This window comes from Ochotona princeps, chromosome 19 (genome assembly GCF_030435755.1).
Source record: "Ochotona princeps isolate mOchPri1 chromosome 19, mOchPri1.hap1, whole genome shotgun sequence".
NCBI classification, from domain to species: domain Eukaryota; kingdom Metazoa; phylum Chordata; class Mammalia; order Lagomorpha; family Ochotonidae; genus Ochotona; species Ochotona princeps.
In genome coordinates this window covers 39,369,409-39,389,469 of record NC_080850.1, presented here as the reverse complement: position 1 = coordinate 39,389,469, position 20,061 = coordinate 39,369,409, and the positions used below count along the sequence as shown (strand labels likewise).

At 41.3% G+C, this 20,061-nt stretch overlaps 1 protein-coding gene across 1 annotated transcript in view; it reads right to left on the bottom strand.

Annotated features, from left to right (window-relative positions):
- The window catches only part of FBN2 (fibrillin 2), a 189,810-nt gene that overhangs the window by 96,304 nt on the left and 73,445 nt on the right, over positions 1-20,061 (bottom strand). The window contains exons 8-10 of the mRNA XM_058677557.1: positions 12,299-12,424; positions 2,001-2,153; positions 42-278 (exon numbers count right to left, since the gene is read on the bottom strand). Coding sequence (XP_058533540.1) covers positions 42-278; positions 2,001-2,153; positions 12,299-12,424 — 516 coding nt within the window. The remainder of the gene's footprint in view (positions 1-41; positions 279-2,000; positions 2,154-12,298; positions 12,425-20,061) is intronic.

Here is a 20,061-nt window from a genome sequence, read left to right as displayed (position 1 = left end):
TGTGATGCAAAAACTATGTCCCATGGTAAATGGCTACTTACTTAATCCGGTGATGATGGGTCCCTGGCCCCCGGCTCCCACGCCAGCTCCCCCGACACCCGGAGAAAAGCCGTTGCCTCCAGGAACAGGGATGAAGCCTGCACCTCCTGGGCCATAGCCATTGCCATTGTTGCCATTTGGGGCAAAGCCGTTGCCCACAGCACCTCCTGGTCTGGCACCAGCACTCCCTGGTACCCCTCCCATTGGAAGTCCATCCAGGCAAAGTCTGCGATACTCCTCTAGAAGAAAAGAAGGGTTAGTTCAACACAAGTGGAAGTCTTTGCACGTAATAAGAGCAACTTGCAAAAGCTAGCCTATACTATCCAATGTCAATAAATAGATTACAAAATTCGAGAAAAGTTTAAAATTGACACGTCACATTATTGTAACTGAGTCACATACCAAAGAATCATTTATATGTGCATTTTAGTTTTATTGCCCATTAAGTACAATGTAGAAATTCCAGGTCTAACTGTAAACGCAGGAATTTTGAAAACTAAAAGGTTCAGATTCTAAACCTTTGTTTTATGTGCTACATTAATGGATTTTTTTCTTCCTTTTAGAGATTATATATTATATATAAAGAGGGCTTCAGAATGGTTCTTTCCAGTGTGAACTTCAGTAGCAAACAGCATCAAGAAAACCTTAAATCTGTTTTTCATTTGTCCAAGTACAAAAGTTAGGAAAAGACAGAACTAAAAGATGCCTTAAATTTTAGTGCATAATTTTTCTGAAATTCACTTTTTTGGTTCATAATACACACTTTTTCTAAACTTCCTGATGTTTCCTTGTATGCCTGGATTTTACTACAATAAATGTATGTCTTAATTCCATTTTCCATGAACTTTCTGAAGTATCCTCACAGCAATTGATCTATTTTCTTAACAGTTTGCAGAATAAGGTCATTACATTAGAAATAAAAATAACGATTTATAATCACTAGTAGAAAAAGAAGTCAGAAAATTATCCACTAGCTATGAAGTCTGCTTTTTTTATTTACCAGACTTTGGTGTTTTTTTTGTTTTCAGAATTTTGAATGAAGAGTATGACTTGGTTTTTTTCTATTTTAAAAGTACATAGCAGGTACTTATATTTATGTCTCAAAAATTATTGTTCATGATGACATTTTTCAGTACGAAAAAGATAATGATGGATCTCGCCACTTGTAAACTAATGTGATAAATATTAATTCACATTATATTTAACAAGAGGAGCTTGTTGAACAGTTACTAGCTCCTGATGTAATTTACCAATGTAGTTTCATTTACATAGCCACTACTGCAATAGAGAGACTGAGAGGTACCCTCAAAGTCAGGATGATTAATTTTCAAGGTAGTGACATGACAGGGAAGAGCTTCAAAACTGTGACATTGTAAACCAGGGTACCTATGATAAAAGACACAAATGAAGGTAGAAATTTGTTACTCAGAAATAAACTCTGGAATGAAAGATGGGGAGGTTCAAAATCTGAATTAAATACACTCAAAACAACTTTTTACAGTACAGTCATGAATTATAAAATGACATCCTGCTCAATGGTTCAACGGCCACTGCACATTCAATGGCTGCTTTGTGTGATCATAACATAGCTGAAATATCTGTACTATGTAGCGACCACAATGATGCAGAGGCCATGCTGAGCTGAGAGCCCTACATCACTCAGGTTTGTGCAGCTCTAGTCCAGGATGTTGGCACCAGGACAAAGCCACTGCAACACACATCCCTCAGGGTGCAGGCCCACCATGGGACCTGCACAGAAGCCAGTCCACCGGCTTGCAGGAATCTGATGCTAGTAATCCGGTATGGTCAAAACTGACCCCAAATGAACAGAGCTACTTTATCCCTTCCAACTACACCAAATCAGGCAGACCGTTCTGACAGGAATGCAAATGCAACGTGACTGCAAGGAGCAGAGCAGTCACTGCCCCAACACCATCTTCGCAGCAGGATTCCATGCTCACCGGAGCCTCTGACAGGACAGGCCTCAGGAAGGGTTCCAACACCCCAGCAGCGGCCGGGCTCACAGCAGCACTGCACCTTCGTCATTCTGCCCGGGAGCTCTTGTGCACAGCGGCCGTTCACCAGGCCCGAAAAACATGTGCCTGTTCTCTGATCTGATCATGCAGAAATAAAAAACAGCAGACACAAGTTACCTCTGACTTTACAGCAATCATTTCACATGACAGAAAAGTCTCTGAGAAGCGAATTGCTTTGCTTCATTCTACCCATGTCTTTGTTCTCTCAGCTCAATATGCTTTTTTTAGTACTTTATTGATTTACCTGGAAAATATTGGCTGAACATCTATTTCACATCATAACCCCGGGGACCCAAAAATAAAGGATGTGGGGCAGGTGTATAAGGCTGATGTTCAGGAAGAAGCCTCAACTGGAAAGAGCTTGAGGAAGAGCAACATCCCAATGCCAAACCATCCCAAACCTCAGCTGTCTGCAGGTGGGCACTGTTTTATGCCAGTGAAGTTCTGTGCTTGTGTCTCACACAGCAAATGACTCAAACAGGGTCGCAGAAACACTGTTCCGAAGCAGCTGCAGACAGTGTCATCTGAGCAGCTGTATTAAAGTCAAGGCACGAACCACGGGAGGCTCCAGGGTAAAATCAGCTCAAACACGAAGACTAGGATGCAGGTGCACCCAGCACAACAGGAGAAGTGAATTCAAAAGGAGAGAAAAGACTGTGAGGCAGGGCCAAAGAGGCCACTCAGGAAGAACTTCCAGGTTTTATTTAGCGGGCATGAGAGTTGTGGGATGAGTTTAACTGGAGGAAAGATGATGGCTTACATTTTTAAGATAATTTCTTTGGCTGCTATAAGATTTGACTGTAGTTGAGTGTAGAATATGCAGGTGAGAGATGAGGACGCTAGCAGTGAGAGTGAATCCATGGTAGACAATGTGTACTGGCCTGGGTGAAGGAGATCAGAAAGAAAGTCTTGAAAATTTAATACTTGATTTATTCATCTTTATTTGAAAGATAGAGTTACAGGGAAAGTGTTGGAGATAGTCACAGAGAGAGAATGTTCCATGATCCCCTGGTTCTCTCCCCAAATGACCACCATAGTTGGAGCTGAGCTAGTCTGAAGCCAAGAGCATCCTCTGGGTCTCCCTCATGGATACAGGCACACAAGGCTCTGGGCCATCCTCTGCTGCCTTCCCAGCCATTAGCAAGAAGCTGGATCAGAAGTGGAGCAGGATGGGATGCTGATACCACAGGCAGAGGCATAACTTGCTATGCCACTGGCCACTTAGTATAAAAAATACACTATTAAGTGGTCTAGGTTGTGCCTTGAGTGGCTTCTAAGCTATCATGAAATAAATAAATTAGGGTATTTCATGTAAAAGTTACCATTCTTTTTAATAGCTCCTCCCCCAAAGGGGAAAAAAACGTGTTCAAAGGCAAAGAACTTAATTTCATGCATGCTTAAACGCACTGCGGGCATGTTTCAAACTTCAGAGTAGGGCTTGGACAAGTTGTCGCTGGGAGCAGGTGCACAGGTAGATTCCTGTTCTGAAGAATGATCAGGAAAACAATTGATGGAATATTTGTCAGAAGCCACTGGAATAATTTTCTTGTTGCACTCATCAGGAAAATTAGGAAACTCTCAAACTTAATAATCAGTAATACTGTGAAATGAAAACCTGGATGAAGGTGTTTCTCTCTGCACATCCTCTACAAGGAAGGGGTTGTAACTTAAGGCATTAAAAAAATGAAAGCAAAACTCTATTGAACTGAATACTTGGATCTGGAGCCCTCGTTCACATCCAAGGATGAACTGCTTGGTGTTAGAACTGTACTTAATCCTTATTACCTAATGGCGCTACAGACATCTTGCAAACTTCAGAACTGGGTGTTTCTAGTACAGTGGTTAACTAGCTTCCCTAAATGTGCCTTCCAATCAAAACATCCTGAATGAAATAGGAAAAACTACCAAGTTACACAATGATGAAAGGATGGATCACAGGGGACCCCAGTGAGGTGACAACAGGAATTGGTAACAGGGCTTTCACTTGAATTAAATTCTGCAGACTCTCAATTTCAACTTGGGCAGTTTTGCAGGGCCCAGAGCTTAAGAGAAGAAATTTGTGGTACAAAGATGAGACCACCCTTACATACTGTTAATGTGGATGAAAGGAGAGATGAGAAACTGATCAAGCTCTGCTTGACATCGTATGAAGAACAGGAAAACGTATCCTCGTGGAAACAGCACGGACACCTCAACTCCTATTAGGTTTTGGTTAGTGAAATGCCAAAGCAAGAATATGGGATAAGGTGGTTCCTAGAAGAAATTCTCTAAACATCTTCCTAGAAGAGATTCTCTAAACATCTAACAAAAGGCCAGGCAGAGGACTAAGCACTGACGTGGAGGCTAAAGAGACTCTCACACACTGTCTTCCTCCAGGAAGAAAGGTCACTAACGGTACAGAAACACACGATCACTCAGCAAAACTGACCGCGCAAACAACATGTGCCAGACACCGGGAAGGTCTGACAACCATGATTGTTAAATATTAATAATTCAATTATAATCACTAAAATTATATTTAATGCTTCTTTAAGTTAAGCTCTGAAAATATAAATGGGGGAAAATCAATTAACACTAAGGAATAGATTTGACAGCTCAATTTTCATAAATGAAAACTAAACTAAAATACTTGAAGAGTAAGCAGGCATACTGAGCTGACAGATACTGATGGCCTCTGATGTTATTCAGAGAGACGGGAATTGCGGCACACTGGGTTAAGTCACTGTTTATGACACCCACCTCCATGCTGGCATGATGGGATTAAGCCCCGCTGCCATTTCCTGCCCAGCTTCCTGTTGATATGCCAGAGCAGGCAGCAGGTGAGGGCTTAAGCACGTGGGTTCCTGCCATCTGTGTGGCACACCAGCATGGACTCCCTGGCTCCCTGCTTCGGGCTGGCCCAGCCCTGGCTGTTGCAGGCTTGTGGGGAGGGAATCAATGGATCAAAGATCCCACCGCTCCTTTTTTCTCTTACTCACTCTTTCAAATAAGCAATTCTTAAACAAAAAAGGGATGAGAAGTGTCAAGAGAGGTTAAGAAACGTGGAGCTGAGTGTGCAAGGTAACGTACTTCTAGAAGGAGTACTAGAGAAGCAACACACACGGGAAGAGGCGATATTGAGCACCACTGTCTTGACAACTTCCTGGCAGTGTCGTAAGACAACCCCGGATCTGGGAGGTCCAATATTTTGAAAGCAAGAAAAGTGTCAAGATACCAACAACCAGCCTCCTCACTGTGCCGCTACTGTGGAATAATAAAGACAGTGAAGCCCTAAAGGCAGATCCACAGTCAAGACAAACGACCTGTTAGGGAACGGTACTTGAAAACCATCTAGTGCTGACTTGTGAATGAGCAGCGAGGCACCCTAGAACACTGGGGAACAGTCACTGGCCAACAGCCGGGGCGGGCACTCTGCACCCAGCCAACCACATTTTCAAGGAAACAAACTGCAGTTTTCTACCCAAAAGGTTTTATGTGAAAGGAAATGTTGAAAAGGCTGCTTTAGGCAAAAAGAACAAGATTCCCCTGGAACTCTGAGAGGTATCAAGGAAGGATGAGTAAAAAGCACTACTGAATAAGTAAAGAGTGTGCAGTAACACAGTAGTGATAAACTTGATGTAACACACTAAAATTTTTGAAAGGAGACGACTGAAGTTTAACATTGTTTTACTATTTAATAAGGGTCAAATACAAGTTACTTTTAGACTCTAAGTTTTACATATATATATAATATATATATTTATAATATATATATATATATTATAGTGAGTAGAGTGAGAGACAGTGAGGTCACTCTTCCATCAACTGGCTCATTCCTCAGGTGGCTACACAACGGTCAGGGTTGGGCCAGGCTGAGCTTGGAGCCTAGAACATCATCTGGGTCTTCCACGTTGGTGGAAGGAGCCATAGTCTGACCTTCTTCTACTGCTTTCTCTAGGCCACTGGCAGGGAGCTAGATTGAAAGTGGAGCAGCCAGGACATCAACTGGTGCCCATATGGGATGCTGGCACAGTTTATCCACGACATCACAGTGTCAGACTCTATATGTACATCTTAAAGCACATAAGACAGCCCCTGAAGCTACAGAAATAAAGTACTCAGCTTCATAAACGGTGGAAGAGGACAGAATTAAATCTACAAGAAAAAAGGAAGATGAAAAGATTTGGCCACAAGAAAAGTCCGAAACAAATAGGAAGCTTACAACAGATGTTAGAAATGAAAACAAGTATATTGGGCCTAGTGCGGTAGCCTAGTGGTTAAAGTCCTCGCTTCAAACTCAACTGGGAAGACAAGGACTTCTTCCTCGGGAGAAAGACTGAGCAAAGTGGAAAAGAAACTTTCAAGACACAAGGAAGTGGGAGAGTTCAGAGGAAGAACACAAAACAGAAAACTTCTCAAAACTCTCCATTTTTGATCCCAAAGAATGATAAAATGAGATAAAACGGACAACGAGAAAATATTTCCAAATAGAGGAATAATTCTGGAAAATCAATTCACAGTGGAACAAGTTTCAATTTACCAAGAAAATATAATACTTTCAAACATCTATCACTAATAACATGGCATCCAACCATGTGAAACAAAACTTGCAAAGCTAATGGTAATTCTGATAAACCTAAGTCCATTATGGTAGATTTACACTGCTCTTCAGTAATTCATACATTGCAGATGAAATATTACAGATACAGAGAAAGTAGGTCCAGCACAGCAAGTCTGATCCAACGTATGCCTAGAATCAAACCTTCCCAACTGGAAAGAATTCGCTCTTTCCAAGAACATATGTAAAATGTTCAAGCACTGATTATTCTAAGCCAGAAGGCAAGCATCATGTTTCCAAGGGTTGGGATGGCCTGACTGTGCTTCCTGACCATAATGGAGGCCTGTAATGAAGCTGGCGATGAACAGGCCAGGGAAACGTCATACGCTTCTAAACGGCCCAGCGCCAAATGCACCAGGTACAAGACGCACCGCACAGCAGGCACTGTCCAGGATCCGCTCTGTGATGGGCCTGACTGAGCATGTGCAGTGGCACTGGGAGTTGGGCATGCTGTGCATGTCCATGGTGCACTGCACGGTGAATGAATCATGCTACGTGGTATGCAGACTCAAATCCTTCAGCATCGCTGACTTGACAATACAAATGGAAAAATTTTACACCATAAAGTTTGTTTCAAGCACAAAGTTATTAAAAACAATAAAAACACCTTTACACTACATATAAAATATGAATGATTTTAAAATTTAGATGTGGTTCCATTCCCCAAGACATTTCATAACATAAATGTGATAATTTCTCAAATAGTAATTTCTCAAATAATTATGGTGCTGTGGTGTAGTAGGCTAAGTTTCCTCCTGCGGCACCAGCATCCCATATGGGCACTGGTTTGCGCTGTGGCTGTTCCACTTCCCATCCAGCTTCCTGGTTATGACCTGGAAAAGCAGTGCAGGATAAGCCAAAGCCTTGGGATCCTGCACCAGCTAGGGTGACCCAGAACAACTTCTGGCTTCAGACCGCTCAGCTCCAGCCATTGAAGCTATCTGGGGAGGGAACCAGAGGATGGAAGACCTCTCTTTACCTCTCTGTGTCACTGTTTTTCAAACAAAAAACAGATACATCTTTATATAAAAAAATCTGAAATCCAAAACAACTCTGTTCTCAAACTTTTAGATAAAAAGATACTAGATTTACAGGTATACCGTGATGACTAATAAAAATCTAAATTCATGGAAAACTAATATTAAATACAGAGTTGTCATTACATGCTTTCTGAAAGAAAATACAATGTCATATCATGATCTAAAAAACTTTTTTGATGTGACAGACAGTTCTTAAAAAAAAGAAAAACTGACCACTACTATTCTGTATAGTTTGGGACCCCCAACGGGTCACATCATATATTCTGAAGAATAGATGTGCAAGAATATGGGGACAGCAAGGAAGTCTGGGAAGGCAGTCATGTTTTGTTTTTTCCTTAGTCTGCACAAGCTGTACCTCTAATAATGCAGAGACGGGCAATTCACTTCCAGGTCCTTGAGCCAAACTTATTTTCTTAACATACACACCCATACAGTGTCTCCTGGTTAAGGTCCCAAAAAAGGTGTTTTTTGGGGGGGTAAGTATTTATTTATATTTGAAGTTAGTTTTTAAAAAGATTTATTTTACTTGAAAGAGTTACAAAGAGATAGAGGGAGAAACAGAGAGAGAGAGTGAGCTTTGATCTGTTGGTTCACTCTCCCAGATAGCTGCAATGAAGTGAGATGGGCTTGTCCAAAGTTCCGAACGAGGAGCTTTCTCTGGGTTTCCCACTTGGGTACAGGGACCAAAGAACTTGGGGCATTCTCTGTTGCTTTCCCAGGTCGTTACCGGGGAACTGGAATGGGCAGTACAACAGCCAGGACTGGGACCAGTTCCATGTGATGCCAGCGCTGTGGGTAGAAAATTGATAGCCTGCTATGCCACTGTGCCAGGCATCAAGATTTATTTATTTTAAAGGTAGACTGACAGAGAGAAATAGAGAGATAGACTCATTTTCCATCTGCTGGTTTACTTCCCAAATGGCCACAGCAGCCGGGGAAAGGCCAGGAGCCCGGAGCTCCACCTGGCTCTCCTACCTGGACACATGCTATCATCCACTGCTTCCACAGACCTCTAGCAGGCTGACAGATGAAAATCAGAGCATCTAGGACTCCAACGGTGTTCTGACAAGAGCTGCCAGTGTCACAAGCAGCATCTTGACCTGCCACAATACCATGCCCCCAACTGTGTATATCAAGGTAAACTAGAGGCTAGGAGCTTCCGCACTCGTGTGCCTGCAATTTCAAGTAATTTGGAAGTACTGTATTAAAAAACATGGATTCACATGGAGAAGTATTTGGAATAGAAGAGTACCTATAAAAGTAACAGTTCAGGTACAGAGAGCATCTCTTCAAACAGGCAACTCACTAGGGAGAAAGGCAGAAGGGCCGCAAGAACAAAACCCTTTAAAGCTTGGTCTTTGTTCAACTGTGAAACAGATAAGTCATAAGTAACGAAAAAGTCTATTCCTCCAATCAGTTTCTACCCCTCACTATATTTCCTGAATTGGGGTTACAGGAGTCTTACTTATTGCTACACTGAGGAAGAGGAAGCAATTCATCTTCCCTGACTAAAATATAAGTTTAACTTGGAGTACAATAATGGCACACTTATCAAAGTTTGTATTTCATGGTTTGACATTTAGTCTAAACTTGATTTAAGAGAACTAATGGCTAATTATACAATGTGATGAAACCTTGGCAGAAGTGGGGACTGTACCCTGAAATAAATAGTTTCCTGCTGAATGAGCTGAGCTCATTATAAGGAAAGGGTTCAGCCAGAAAACTCGGCCAAGGTCAGCCAAGGTCACAGTTAGAGGAGGTGTTCGCTAAGGGACAGCCACTGACCCCCTATTCTTCGGGTCTGGCTCCAGCGTGGGTCCCCCGTGATGAATTCTGCACATTCTCACAATGCTTCATGCACGCTCATGCAAAAGTACATGTTCCTATCTGCCCAAAGGGACCAGAGATACACACAATGGAAAAACTAGAAGCTTGGGCCTCCCTTGTGGGGTCTTCACCAAGTTCATGGGAAATGGGTCTCACAACAGCAACTACTCAGGGACTTCCATTTTCCCACACACCAAATATATTTATCTTTGAATTCGATTCCACATCAACCTCTCGAAATTCTTGCATGGCAGCATCTCTTCTTGCCCAACCATCTCTCTCTAACACTTAAGTAAAGCTGGTATCTGGTCTCCCTGCTTCATGAGGCCCCTTTGCAAGAATCCAACGGTCACCAAACTATCCTTCAGTAAGCTGTCTCAAGCCTGGCTTCATCTTCCGCTTTCAGTTAAACATGGTGACGAATTCTCCCACAGCGTTTGGCTGCAAATACACACACATGCAGATGTAATCAACACACTGTCACATAGGATGTTGTATTGTATAAAACTAATTCTGAAACTTGCCTTGTAACATATATATATCCTGGGGCCCAGTGGAGTAGCCTAGTGGCTAAAGTCTTCGCGTTGCACATGCTGGGATCCCACTTGGGCGCTGGTTCATGTCCCAGTAGCCCCACTTCCCATCGAGCTCCCTGCTTGTGGGCTGTAAAGCAGTCAAGGATGGTCCAGGGCCTTGGGACCTCGCACCCGCGTCTGGGAGACCCAGAGGAAGTTCCTGGCTCCTGGCTTAGGATCTGCTCAGCACCTGCTGTTACAGTCACTTGGGGAGTAAATTACTGGATGGAAGATCTTTCTCTCTGTCTCTCCTCCTCTCTGTATGTCTGACTTTCCAACAAAAATAAATAAATCTTTAAAAAACAAAACAACAACAACAACAACAAAACCCCAACCTATCCTGGCCACTGCTCAGTCCCTTCACAGGCAGAACTTCCTAAATTCTATCCAGTGGGTTCCTCCTTCCAAGCCCACTCATTTCTTTTAAAAATTTATTTATTTTTATTGCAAAGTCAGATATATATGTAGAGGAGGAGAGACAAACTGACTCATCACTGCTCACACTGACTCATCTTGGCTGTCATCTACCTGTTTTCCATAATCAACGCCAGTGTTCATCATGTTGAAAATTTTAACCAGAATGATTAGGCGTTTTAAAAGTAACAGTATCAGTAGATTATTTAGCAATTATTCAACCATTGCCTCTAAAATACATGCATTTTCTCATACTGTTTTCAGGAACACAACATAACAGTACTGTGCGCTGGAATTATAATGGAGTCCATGGCAGCCAGTTTATTGTCACTGCAGTAACTTCCAAAGGCATCATCTTTGCTGGCCACTGACGGCCCTTGTGAGGCCTCTGCAGAGCATCTGTGGGAGCTCTGTGTGCACAGCACTCTGCATGCCGCGTGTACAGCTGCCTTATTCCTGGATGCGTCTACATCGCAATGTGGAGATTAGGTATTTATGATGCCACAGATAGTGCAGTCACCATCAATTCCAACAGATAATAGAAGGCTCATTAAGCAGTGCTATTAAAAATTATTTTAAGATCATCGTGTATGTCTCAACACTTGATTACACTGTTGTATGTTAGCACTCCGTATTTTAAAAAATGCTTTCCTGGATATTTAAAAACTTATACCACATCAAATTAAATTAGGAATCTGACAGATTTAGTACACAATGAGATGAAAAAAAGTTTTGCCTTTTTATTTAAAACACCCATGTAAACTCTCCTGCCCTATGTGTTTTCCTACAAAGAGCAAGAATCAAAGCCGCCAATGTCTAGAATGTAGCATAGTCTCAGCCCTGGAGTCAGCAGACTAGAGTCAGGGCTGTGCAGCACAAGTTATTTCAGGCCATGGTCCTTCAACTGCTGGCTCATAACCTGGAACCTGCTGCCACCGCCACTGACCCAGTTCCTCTGGGCATCATCGTTAAGATCTCCAGAGGTCCTGGCAGGGAGGTGCTGACACAGTGACGAGTCACTGCCCAGACCACCACCCTCTAGCAGATCAAGCAACTCCAAGCTTTGTATATAGAACAGATTGTCCTAAAACCTGCATAATGAGGCCTGGGCCCATTTCTCTGTCTCTGAGCTACTTTCAGCTTCAGCGCAGAACTGACCCAGCTGAATGCTCAAGAAGAGAAATGGAACTGTAGCTCGCCATGCCCTCACGATGCATCAGGGGACATTCCGTCCCGTCTGCCCACACTGAGGCAAAGGCCTGAGGCGTGCCCAGGGACGGATGACTTCTCCAGTGACTGAGAGGCACGCCTCATCTTTCTAAACAAACGGGAGCACACAACTGCATTTGGCTGTAATCTGAATATGCTCGAAACACAAAATGAAAGGTGTCAATTTCTTTTTTGTAATAACTATTTTTACTAGGATAAACAAACTCTGAGTAAATAAGATGGTGACTGCACCCATGATTCAGAGCAAAACAAGAACCTTTAATTACTACACGCTGTCTCCAAAGGCAAAATTTAGAAATCCTTCTCATGCCTTTGTGTCTTTACCGCTAGGGCAAGAGAAATGTCTTCAGGAAGTCTTAGTTTCTTCTAGGAATGATTTCTGACAACACAAAACAAATCCAGATGGCTTCTGAAACTCAAGTCTCTGCAAAGACTACCTGGGTCTATCAATATCTCAAAAATTTTCCCTCTGGCTGGATACTGACTGCCATCTTCACTCAAAAGAAGCAGGGAACTGTGCCTTCCAGGCACAAGGCTTACCGATGCACCGAGAGCCATCTGTGGAGGTTATGTATCCACGTGGACACACACAAAAATAGCTTCCCACGGTGTTGGAGCATTCGCCCGTGTCACACATCCCAGGAATGACGCTGCACTCATCAACATCTGATCGAGGGAAGGAGAAGAAGATGATGGAGAAAGGCTTTCAATAAACAGCTTTTAGAAGGGATTTTTTAAGAAAAGAGTAGGGCAAACACTCATGGTTGATTAAGTCAGATCATATAACCCAGAAGATACTCTTGTTTCAGGCCCTAAAGAATTTCTCACACATATCTATGGGAACTGACACAAAAGTAAACTCCCACGGCAGTAAAACCAAGGCCAACTAAAGCAAAACTATATCCTCCACCCCCACATAATTTAAATTGGAAATGAGTATAGATGACAATGTTTTAGTTTCCACTCTGCATTAGCTAGGAAATTATCCCACTTCAGCCTTTAAAAAATAGACACAAGATTATCCTTTGAAGATGAGAAAACTCATTTGAAAATGTATACCTAATCTCCCCACTAACTACTCGAGCCAACTGAAAGTGACAAATAACATGTATTTTTTTTTTCTGTTTGACTTTAGGATATGTTTTTGTACTTACATTTGCCATCTGGGAATAACTTTGAATCCAAAGTAACACAGAAACATGGCAAAGGGGGACTCTGGTGGGCACTGGGGAGGTCCAGTTTCCCTGCAGTACCCCCTGCACTTAGGCACTCAGCTCACCACTGCTAGGACTAGTCCATTTCCTTCCCCATTAATGAAATGTCTGCTTTCTTACAAATTTCCCCTAGAGGTGCAAACCTGACCATTTCTGCAGAGAGAGGTGGACCTTCAAACAAAGTTACCATTAGGTGCACTGGGAGTTAATTACTAATATATTTGAAAGGAAATGAGCCCTTATGAGGAAAATGTAGCCCAGAGGTGCCTGGCAAGTCACAGGTTATGATTGTTTTGTTAAGGAACAGAGGAAGCAATGACCAGTAAACACAGGAACCAATTATAAGTCAAAACACGTAAATAATTGCTTAAAAACCAAGGGAAATTTGAGTTTTCAATTTCTTTCTTTATAGTTATATACATTCCTATAGAATCTATCAATAATAAGAAGAAAAACAATTATATTCTTATGTAAAGAGAAGAGAAAAATTTTAAGTTCCATAGTTTAAAAAATGTATAGTATCAATGCATTTTTTTTCTATTCCTCTATGGTCTATCCACTTTCCCTCCTCATTTATTCTGACAAGTCACTCTTCCCTCCAAGCTGTATCAAGAGATGCTTGTGTATCTCCTTGGCACGTTCTCACAGAAAAGCTACAAGTCACTCTTCCCTCCAAGCTGTATCAAGAGATGCTTGTGTATCTCCTTGGCATGTTCTCACAGAAAAGCTACCAGAATCTGACATTCTCTGAGCTGAAATAATATCTTCATTTGAGGTTTCACAGATAGCTGCTAAGGCACGAAGGTACAAATCAAAACCCACCAGTGCCCCGAAGATGGACGGACTACATGAGGAGCAAATACGCAATGTGGTGAGAGAGTTACCAGCAGACTTAATCCAACAAAATGAAACCATGTGTGTGAAACGAGGACCTGTTGCATTCTGCATTACTCTCTCAGTACAGCGCTCAGTGTTACCATAAGCGAACTAGGACTCAGAAAAGAGCTGAAAAAACCAGAAAAGTTACACACAAATCGACAAATAGACTAATTAACCATGTCTGGAAAAAGAAGGCCAAAGAACTAATTGAATAAAGAACAGTATAAAGTAGAAAGGAGTAAGAACGTGAAGGACTCAATCTTACCTACTTACTGTCATAATAGCAACAGTAATACCAACAACTCAGGTGCTGACAGAGCCCAGGGTTGATGCAGACTGTTAAAAATCATAATTAAGTTCATTGCAGCATAAAAAAACCTCTAGACAGTTCCTTACATAATAAAAAACTTCTTTCTCCTGAATACCCCGAAACAGCACAAAGAGCAAAAAATTCAGATGTTTGGCATTTTCCTTGTGGAATAATAATATGGGTCATAGAAACGAGCACACAAAACAATATTAAATTCATGCTTTTTATGTTGAATATGTTGTTGTATAAAACCTCTAACTATGTATTTCATAATCCTTCGTAGAATTAAATAGGAACCTTAAAAAAGTTACCAGTGAGATAATTATGCTTAAAAAGCTCTCAGGGAGGTATTTAAGAATTATGCAGAAGACTGTTTTAAATTTATATTTGGGCTAGATGGTTCCTAGACTTTAATTTACATATTTAATGCTCTTTACAAAATCTGAACAGAACACCCTGCCTGTCAATACAGTCATGCCTTTCCTGGCCATCAGCTTACATTCAGCATGAACATTTATGGTCAGAAAAAGGAATGCACTCGGCTATTTTATCTGTTTATTCTTAGAGACCATGTTACAGTTACAGTCAGATTTGGAAGGAATATCTTCACCCAGAAAAAGCTTAGGAGGGAATTTCAAAAACTGTCTGGAAAACAGAACTAAAACACACATTTATTTTAGTATAAACAATGTTTTGAAATCCATGTACCGTTTTTAAATTTTTATTTCTTTAAAGACTTATTTATTTTTATCGGAAAAGCAGATCAAGGGTTAGAGAAAAGGAGATAGAGAGAGAAAGATCCTCTCTCTGCTGGTTCACTCCTCAAGTGGCCACAACGGCCAGAGCTGAGTGAATTGGAAGTCAGGAGCCAGGAGCTTCTTCCTGGTCATCCACATGAGTGCAGGTTGGAACCAAGGGTTTGGACCATTCTCTATGGTCTTCCCAGGCCACAACAAAGGAGTTAAATGGCAAGTTGAGCAGCCCAGACACGAATCAGTGCCCATATGGGATCCTGGCACATGCAAGGCAAGGATTTAGCTTCTAGGCTATCATACCAGGCTCCACGCAGCATTTTTTTTTTAAAGACACATTTTTTGGTGAACTTTCAGAAGAGTCCAAGTATGCATGGATTCCAGAATTTTTCAAGTGCTTTCGTGTCTGACCAATGGATAAACAAGGTGGCCTAATGTTACATGTACACTCATTCAAGTTCCATACAGCCAATGTGCCTGTGCTTATATCTTTCCTTAAACTTGCTTAAAAATCCATATATATGCTGTGAAAGGAAGAGAAATTGGATACGTAGAGCTCCCACATGTGTTTTACACTCCAAACAGCCGTGACAGCTGGCTGGTACTTGAGCCAGAACGGGACCAGGCCAAAGTCATTGAGTCTTTCACTTGGGGGGCATGGACTCAAGAACTTGGCTTATAAATCTGTTGCCTCCCAGGTTGGGTATTAGTAGGAAGCTAGAATTAGAAGCAGAGCCGGGGCCAAAACCCAAGCACCAGTACATGGGATGCAGATGTTTCAAGCAGGGTCTTCACTACAGATCAAACACCCACCATCTTTAAGGTTCTTCTGAAACTTCATAAGCTTTCTGTTTTGATCTACAAATGTTAGAAAAACTGATCCAATCTGACATTAGTCAGATTTTTTTGTTTTGTTTTTCTTCAGTATTTTATTAGTAGTAGTAGTATTAATTACATTGCATTAGCTTTATAGGTACTGGGATTCCCCAGATTTTTTTTTTAATTGGAAGGGCAGATTTACAGAGAGAGGGAGAGATAGGGAGCTCTTCCAACCTATGGGTCACTCCCCAAACGGCCACAGCAGCTGGAACTGAGCTGATTTGAAGCCAAGAGCCATGAACATCCTTCTCCAGGTCTCCCACATGAATGCAGGGTCCCAAGGCTTTGGGCCATCCTCTGCTGCTTTCCCAGGTACAAGCAGGGAGCTGGATGGGAAGTGGAGCAGCTGGGACATGAACCTGCATCCATATGGGATCCTGACACCTGCATGGGGAGGATCAGCCAACTGAGCCATTGCACCAGGTTCATTAACCAGACATTCAATAACTGCAGTCCAGAGGTGGCAGAGATTTCTAGAATGGAGTTAAGTCACTGCCCCTTGCTCATTTTCTTGCCATGCACTCAGCTCTGTCTTTTGTGTTTTCATGGTATCTTGAGGCTGCCCTTTCTGAAGGCGGCAACATGGCTTGCACTAGGTTTGGGCAAAACCTTCATGAATGCCTTTCTACTGGTCCTGTCTTATAGGAAGACAGTTTTCCCCTACAAGGTACCAGCACATCTCCTGCCCTGATGTTCTGACTTGAGTTCCAGGCCAGTTTGTAAGTGAGTTCTTATTTAAAACGCTGTACTGCCTGGTACATCCTGGAGTTCTGAACAAGTGGAATGAAGGTGCATTCAGACTAACAGGAGCTCCACCCAACAGGATGGGAGAGTGAGGCTGAAAGCACAGCACAGGTGTAGATGGGGAAATAAATGAATGATAAGCTTAGCAGGCTAGGCAGACGCCAAAGCCTGGGGATCTATTCTGAAGGCTTTTATTGTAAAGCAGAGTGATAGTGCCTATGGAAGTTTACATCAAAAACAAGAATTACACAAGCAAATCAGTATCTGAAAATGGCAATCCCCGTGTTTAATGTGGAAGATGAAGTAAGAGTCCAGTGATACAATGCTGAGAACCTAAAGTAAGGCTTAACGAGGAGGAAGAAAACAGAGATCATGCGAAACATTAATCAGTGGGACTCTGCACAGGAAGGATGTCTCCAACTTTGACTGATTGACAACGCGGTTGATGTAGGAGCTACTAACAGACAATAGGACGTGGGAAGAGATTTTGAGGGTGAGTCTCAGACATTTTGAACCTGAAATATTTAAGAGAAACAGGTAAAACATAGGCAAAAACATGGGTAGGAAACCCCAGCAATGAAACAATGTTTTAAAGATGGTTTTTTTGTGGTTCACCATTAGGTATATGGATGGTGGGTGTGGTTGCAACAATAGAGGTGATCTGCAAAGCAGACAAGCATGAACAAAGAGTTGAATTTGAGTAAGGGAACACCTGAGAACCACCCATAACCAAGCGAATATCAGCGAAAGCCATTCCTGCAAGAAGGAGGGGAAGAAAAAGCCAGGGAGGGGAGAGAAGTGTGAGGGTGGGTGTGAAGGAAGGGGACCGCACAAGAGGTGGCTTGGCCAGAGAGCCTGGGTGGGGCAAAACGAACAGGCACTGGAAAGGCTTTGGCGACCCAAAGGGTTTCAAGACACATTTTTTTTTTAAAAAAAGAAAATTAGATCTAAACAAAACCATCTGACAGATTCCTGACTGCCAAACCGCATAACCTCCTATTTTGTCAACCAACATTTACAACATTCACTGTGAATCTCACTCTAAGCAAAGTAAGAGGAAAAACTGGGTAAGAAGAGCTGGTGTGATCTCAGATGCCACTGAAGTCTAAGAACAATGCCCTCTAAATTCCTTCAGTGCTAACAGGCACGAGTCACACCCACAGCCGTCGTGTGACAATGAAAATGCAGAGAACTTAGTACCAATGAGACAGGAAATCCTGTCTTAGAAAGTATTCTTAGAATATGTTCTTTATATCAATACCAAGGAACTTCATGAATTGTCTGTATTTTATAATGACTGTTGGAATACAAAAAAGTAAACATTTACTTTACATTGTTTCCTCTATTAACATATTCTGTTTGATACTGGGAAAATTCACACCTGCAGTATTACAAACAACAAATTAATCACTGTAGGTTCTCCAAGGACAGCAGGAATATCAACATGATTAAACTGAGTTAGGAAAAGCAACGTTTGCTTTCTCCTGTTCAAGCTTTGAAAATGCATTTAGAATTTCACTGAATATTTATAAGTGGCTTTGCTGAGACATAATATACACACACTACGTAATTCACATATCTGATACGTAAAATTCCATGTTTTTACTGCATTCACAGGAGTTATATCATGACTACAAGATAATAATACAAAATGTTCATTTCCCAAAAATTCTACCTCATTAGCAACTGCTGCACTATTCTCCCCATCCAAGCCTCAGGTGAGACTAATCTAATGTCTGTCAAGCTACATTTGCCAGTTCTGGACATTTCACATAAGCAGAATTTTAAAATATGTGGTCTTTCGTGATGGACTTCTTCCACTTAGCACAGTATTAGCAAGGTTCATCAATGCTGTGGTTTGTATCACTCCTTGCGCTGCTGAGTAACAGTCTGCTACTTGGCATATTGGTTTATTCACTTATAACTCCACTAACAAACATTTTAGTTATCTCCATTTTTCAGTCGTTTGGCTGTCTTCTTTAGAGAAATATATACTGAATTATTTGGCTCATTTCTAAATTTAGTTGCTTTTTGATTAAAGGTTTATAAGAATTCTTTATATATCCCCATACATGACACAGTTATATGAATTCCTATATGAAGTTTGGTATCATCTTTTCAATTTCAACAAAAAAGCTGGAGTTTTTACAGAGATTGAGTTGTACCTGTCTTGTCTGGTCTTTAGATTTTATTAAAAATTATGTTACAGTTTTCATAAATTCCCTTCATCAAGATGAGGAAGTTTTTAAATTTGTTGATCATTTTTAAATGGAAGAATCATGAATTCTTTTTTAAAATGCTTTTTCTGCACCTACAGAGATGAAAATAGCTTGTATGTTTTATCTGGCTTATGCACTATATTGACTGATTTTTCAGGTGCTCAATCTTGCATCTGAGATAAATTTCATTTGAAATAGTATGCAATTTTTTTATACTTTTTATATGATACAATTTCTTTTTAAAACTACATTGGATTTTTTTAATTTCCAGAGAGTTAAACTCTTGGTATTAAAAAACAAATTTCCTAGGCTAAATTCTTGTTTTGTTGGAAAGAAGGATTACTGAGGTCCTTTGGCATTTATTAATAATTTCTGAGATCATTAAGTTATTAATGATGAAGAACCTCTGATTTGTCATATATGAAGTATCAATTATATATGGTTTGTGATCTGGAGGAAATTATAATCTACTAAGTAGATAAATGCAAACCAAGGCATAGAATGATGTAGAAAGCACCACTTATTTTTGGTTAAAGATTTACTTATCTTTATTTGAAAGGCACTTTTTAGAGAAAGAAGGAGAGACAGGACTTTCATTCGCTTGTTCACTCCTCAAAGGGCCACAACAGCCAGAGCTGAGTTGATCTAAAGCTGGGAGCCTACAGCTTCTTCAGGTTTCCAACATGGGTGCAGGGGCCTAAGGCCTTGGGCCATCCTCTACTGCCTTTGCAGCAAGGAGCTGGATTGGAAATGGAGCAGCCAGAACAGGAACTGGTGCCTTCATGTGATGCTAGTGCTTGCAAGTGGAAGATTTAACCTGTTGAGTCACTATGCCAGCCCCAACATAATATTTTCTAACAATAGGCTGTTTGAGTTCAAAGAACGATTAAATATTCTTGAAGGGCACAGTGATCATGGATAAGGGTCCATAAAGAATGGAGCACACCTTCTCCAAGCATGGATGATGGGAGGCATTTTTCCAAGCAGAAAATACTGAGTTAAACGGAGATGACCAGTCACAAGAAATGATGAGCAGTGAATGGATTCCATGAGCCAAGGAGTTAATGTGGAATATACGGCAGTAAGTTAAGCGCAAGGCTAGATGCTATTATCGGCAATCTGTCCTTGATTTATAGGTAACAGAGATCAACTAAAGCATTACATGGAAAATGATCAGAATTCCACTGCTGGCAAAACACAGGGACGGGGGAGTAGAGATGACAGAGGTTAAGTTTCAGTTAATGAGGTTGGGACTAGGGCAGAAAAGAGTAAGTGCAAATGGCTTTGTTATTCACATTTTAGTTAA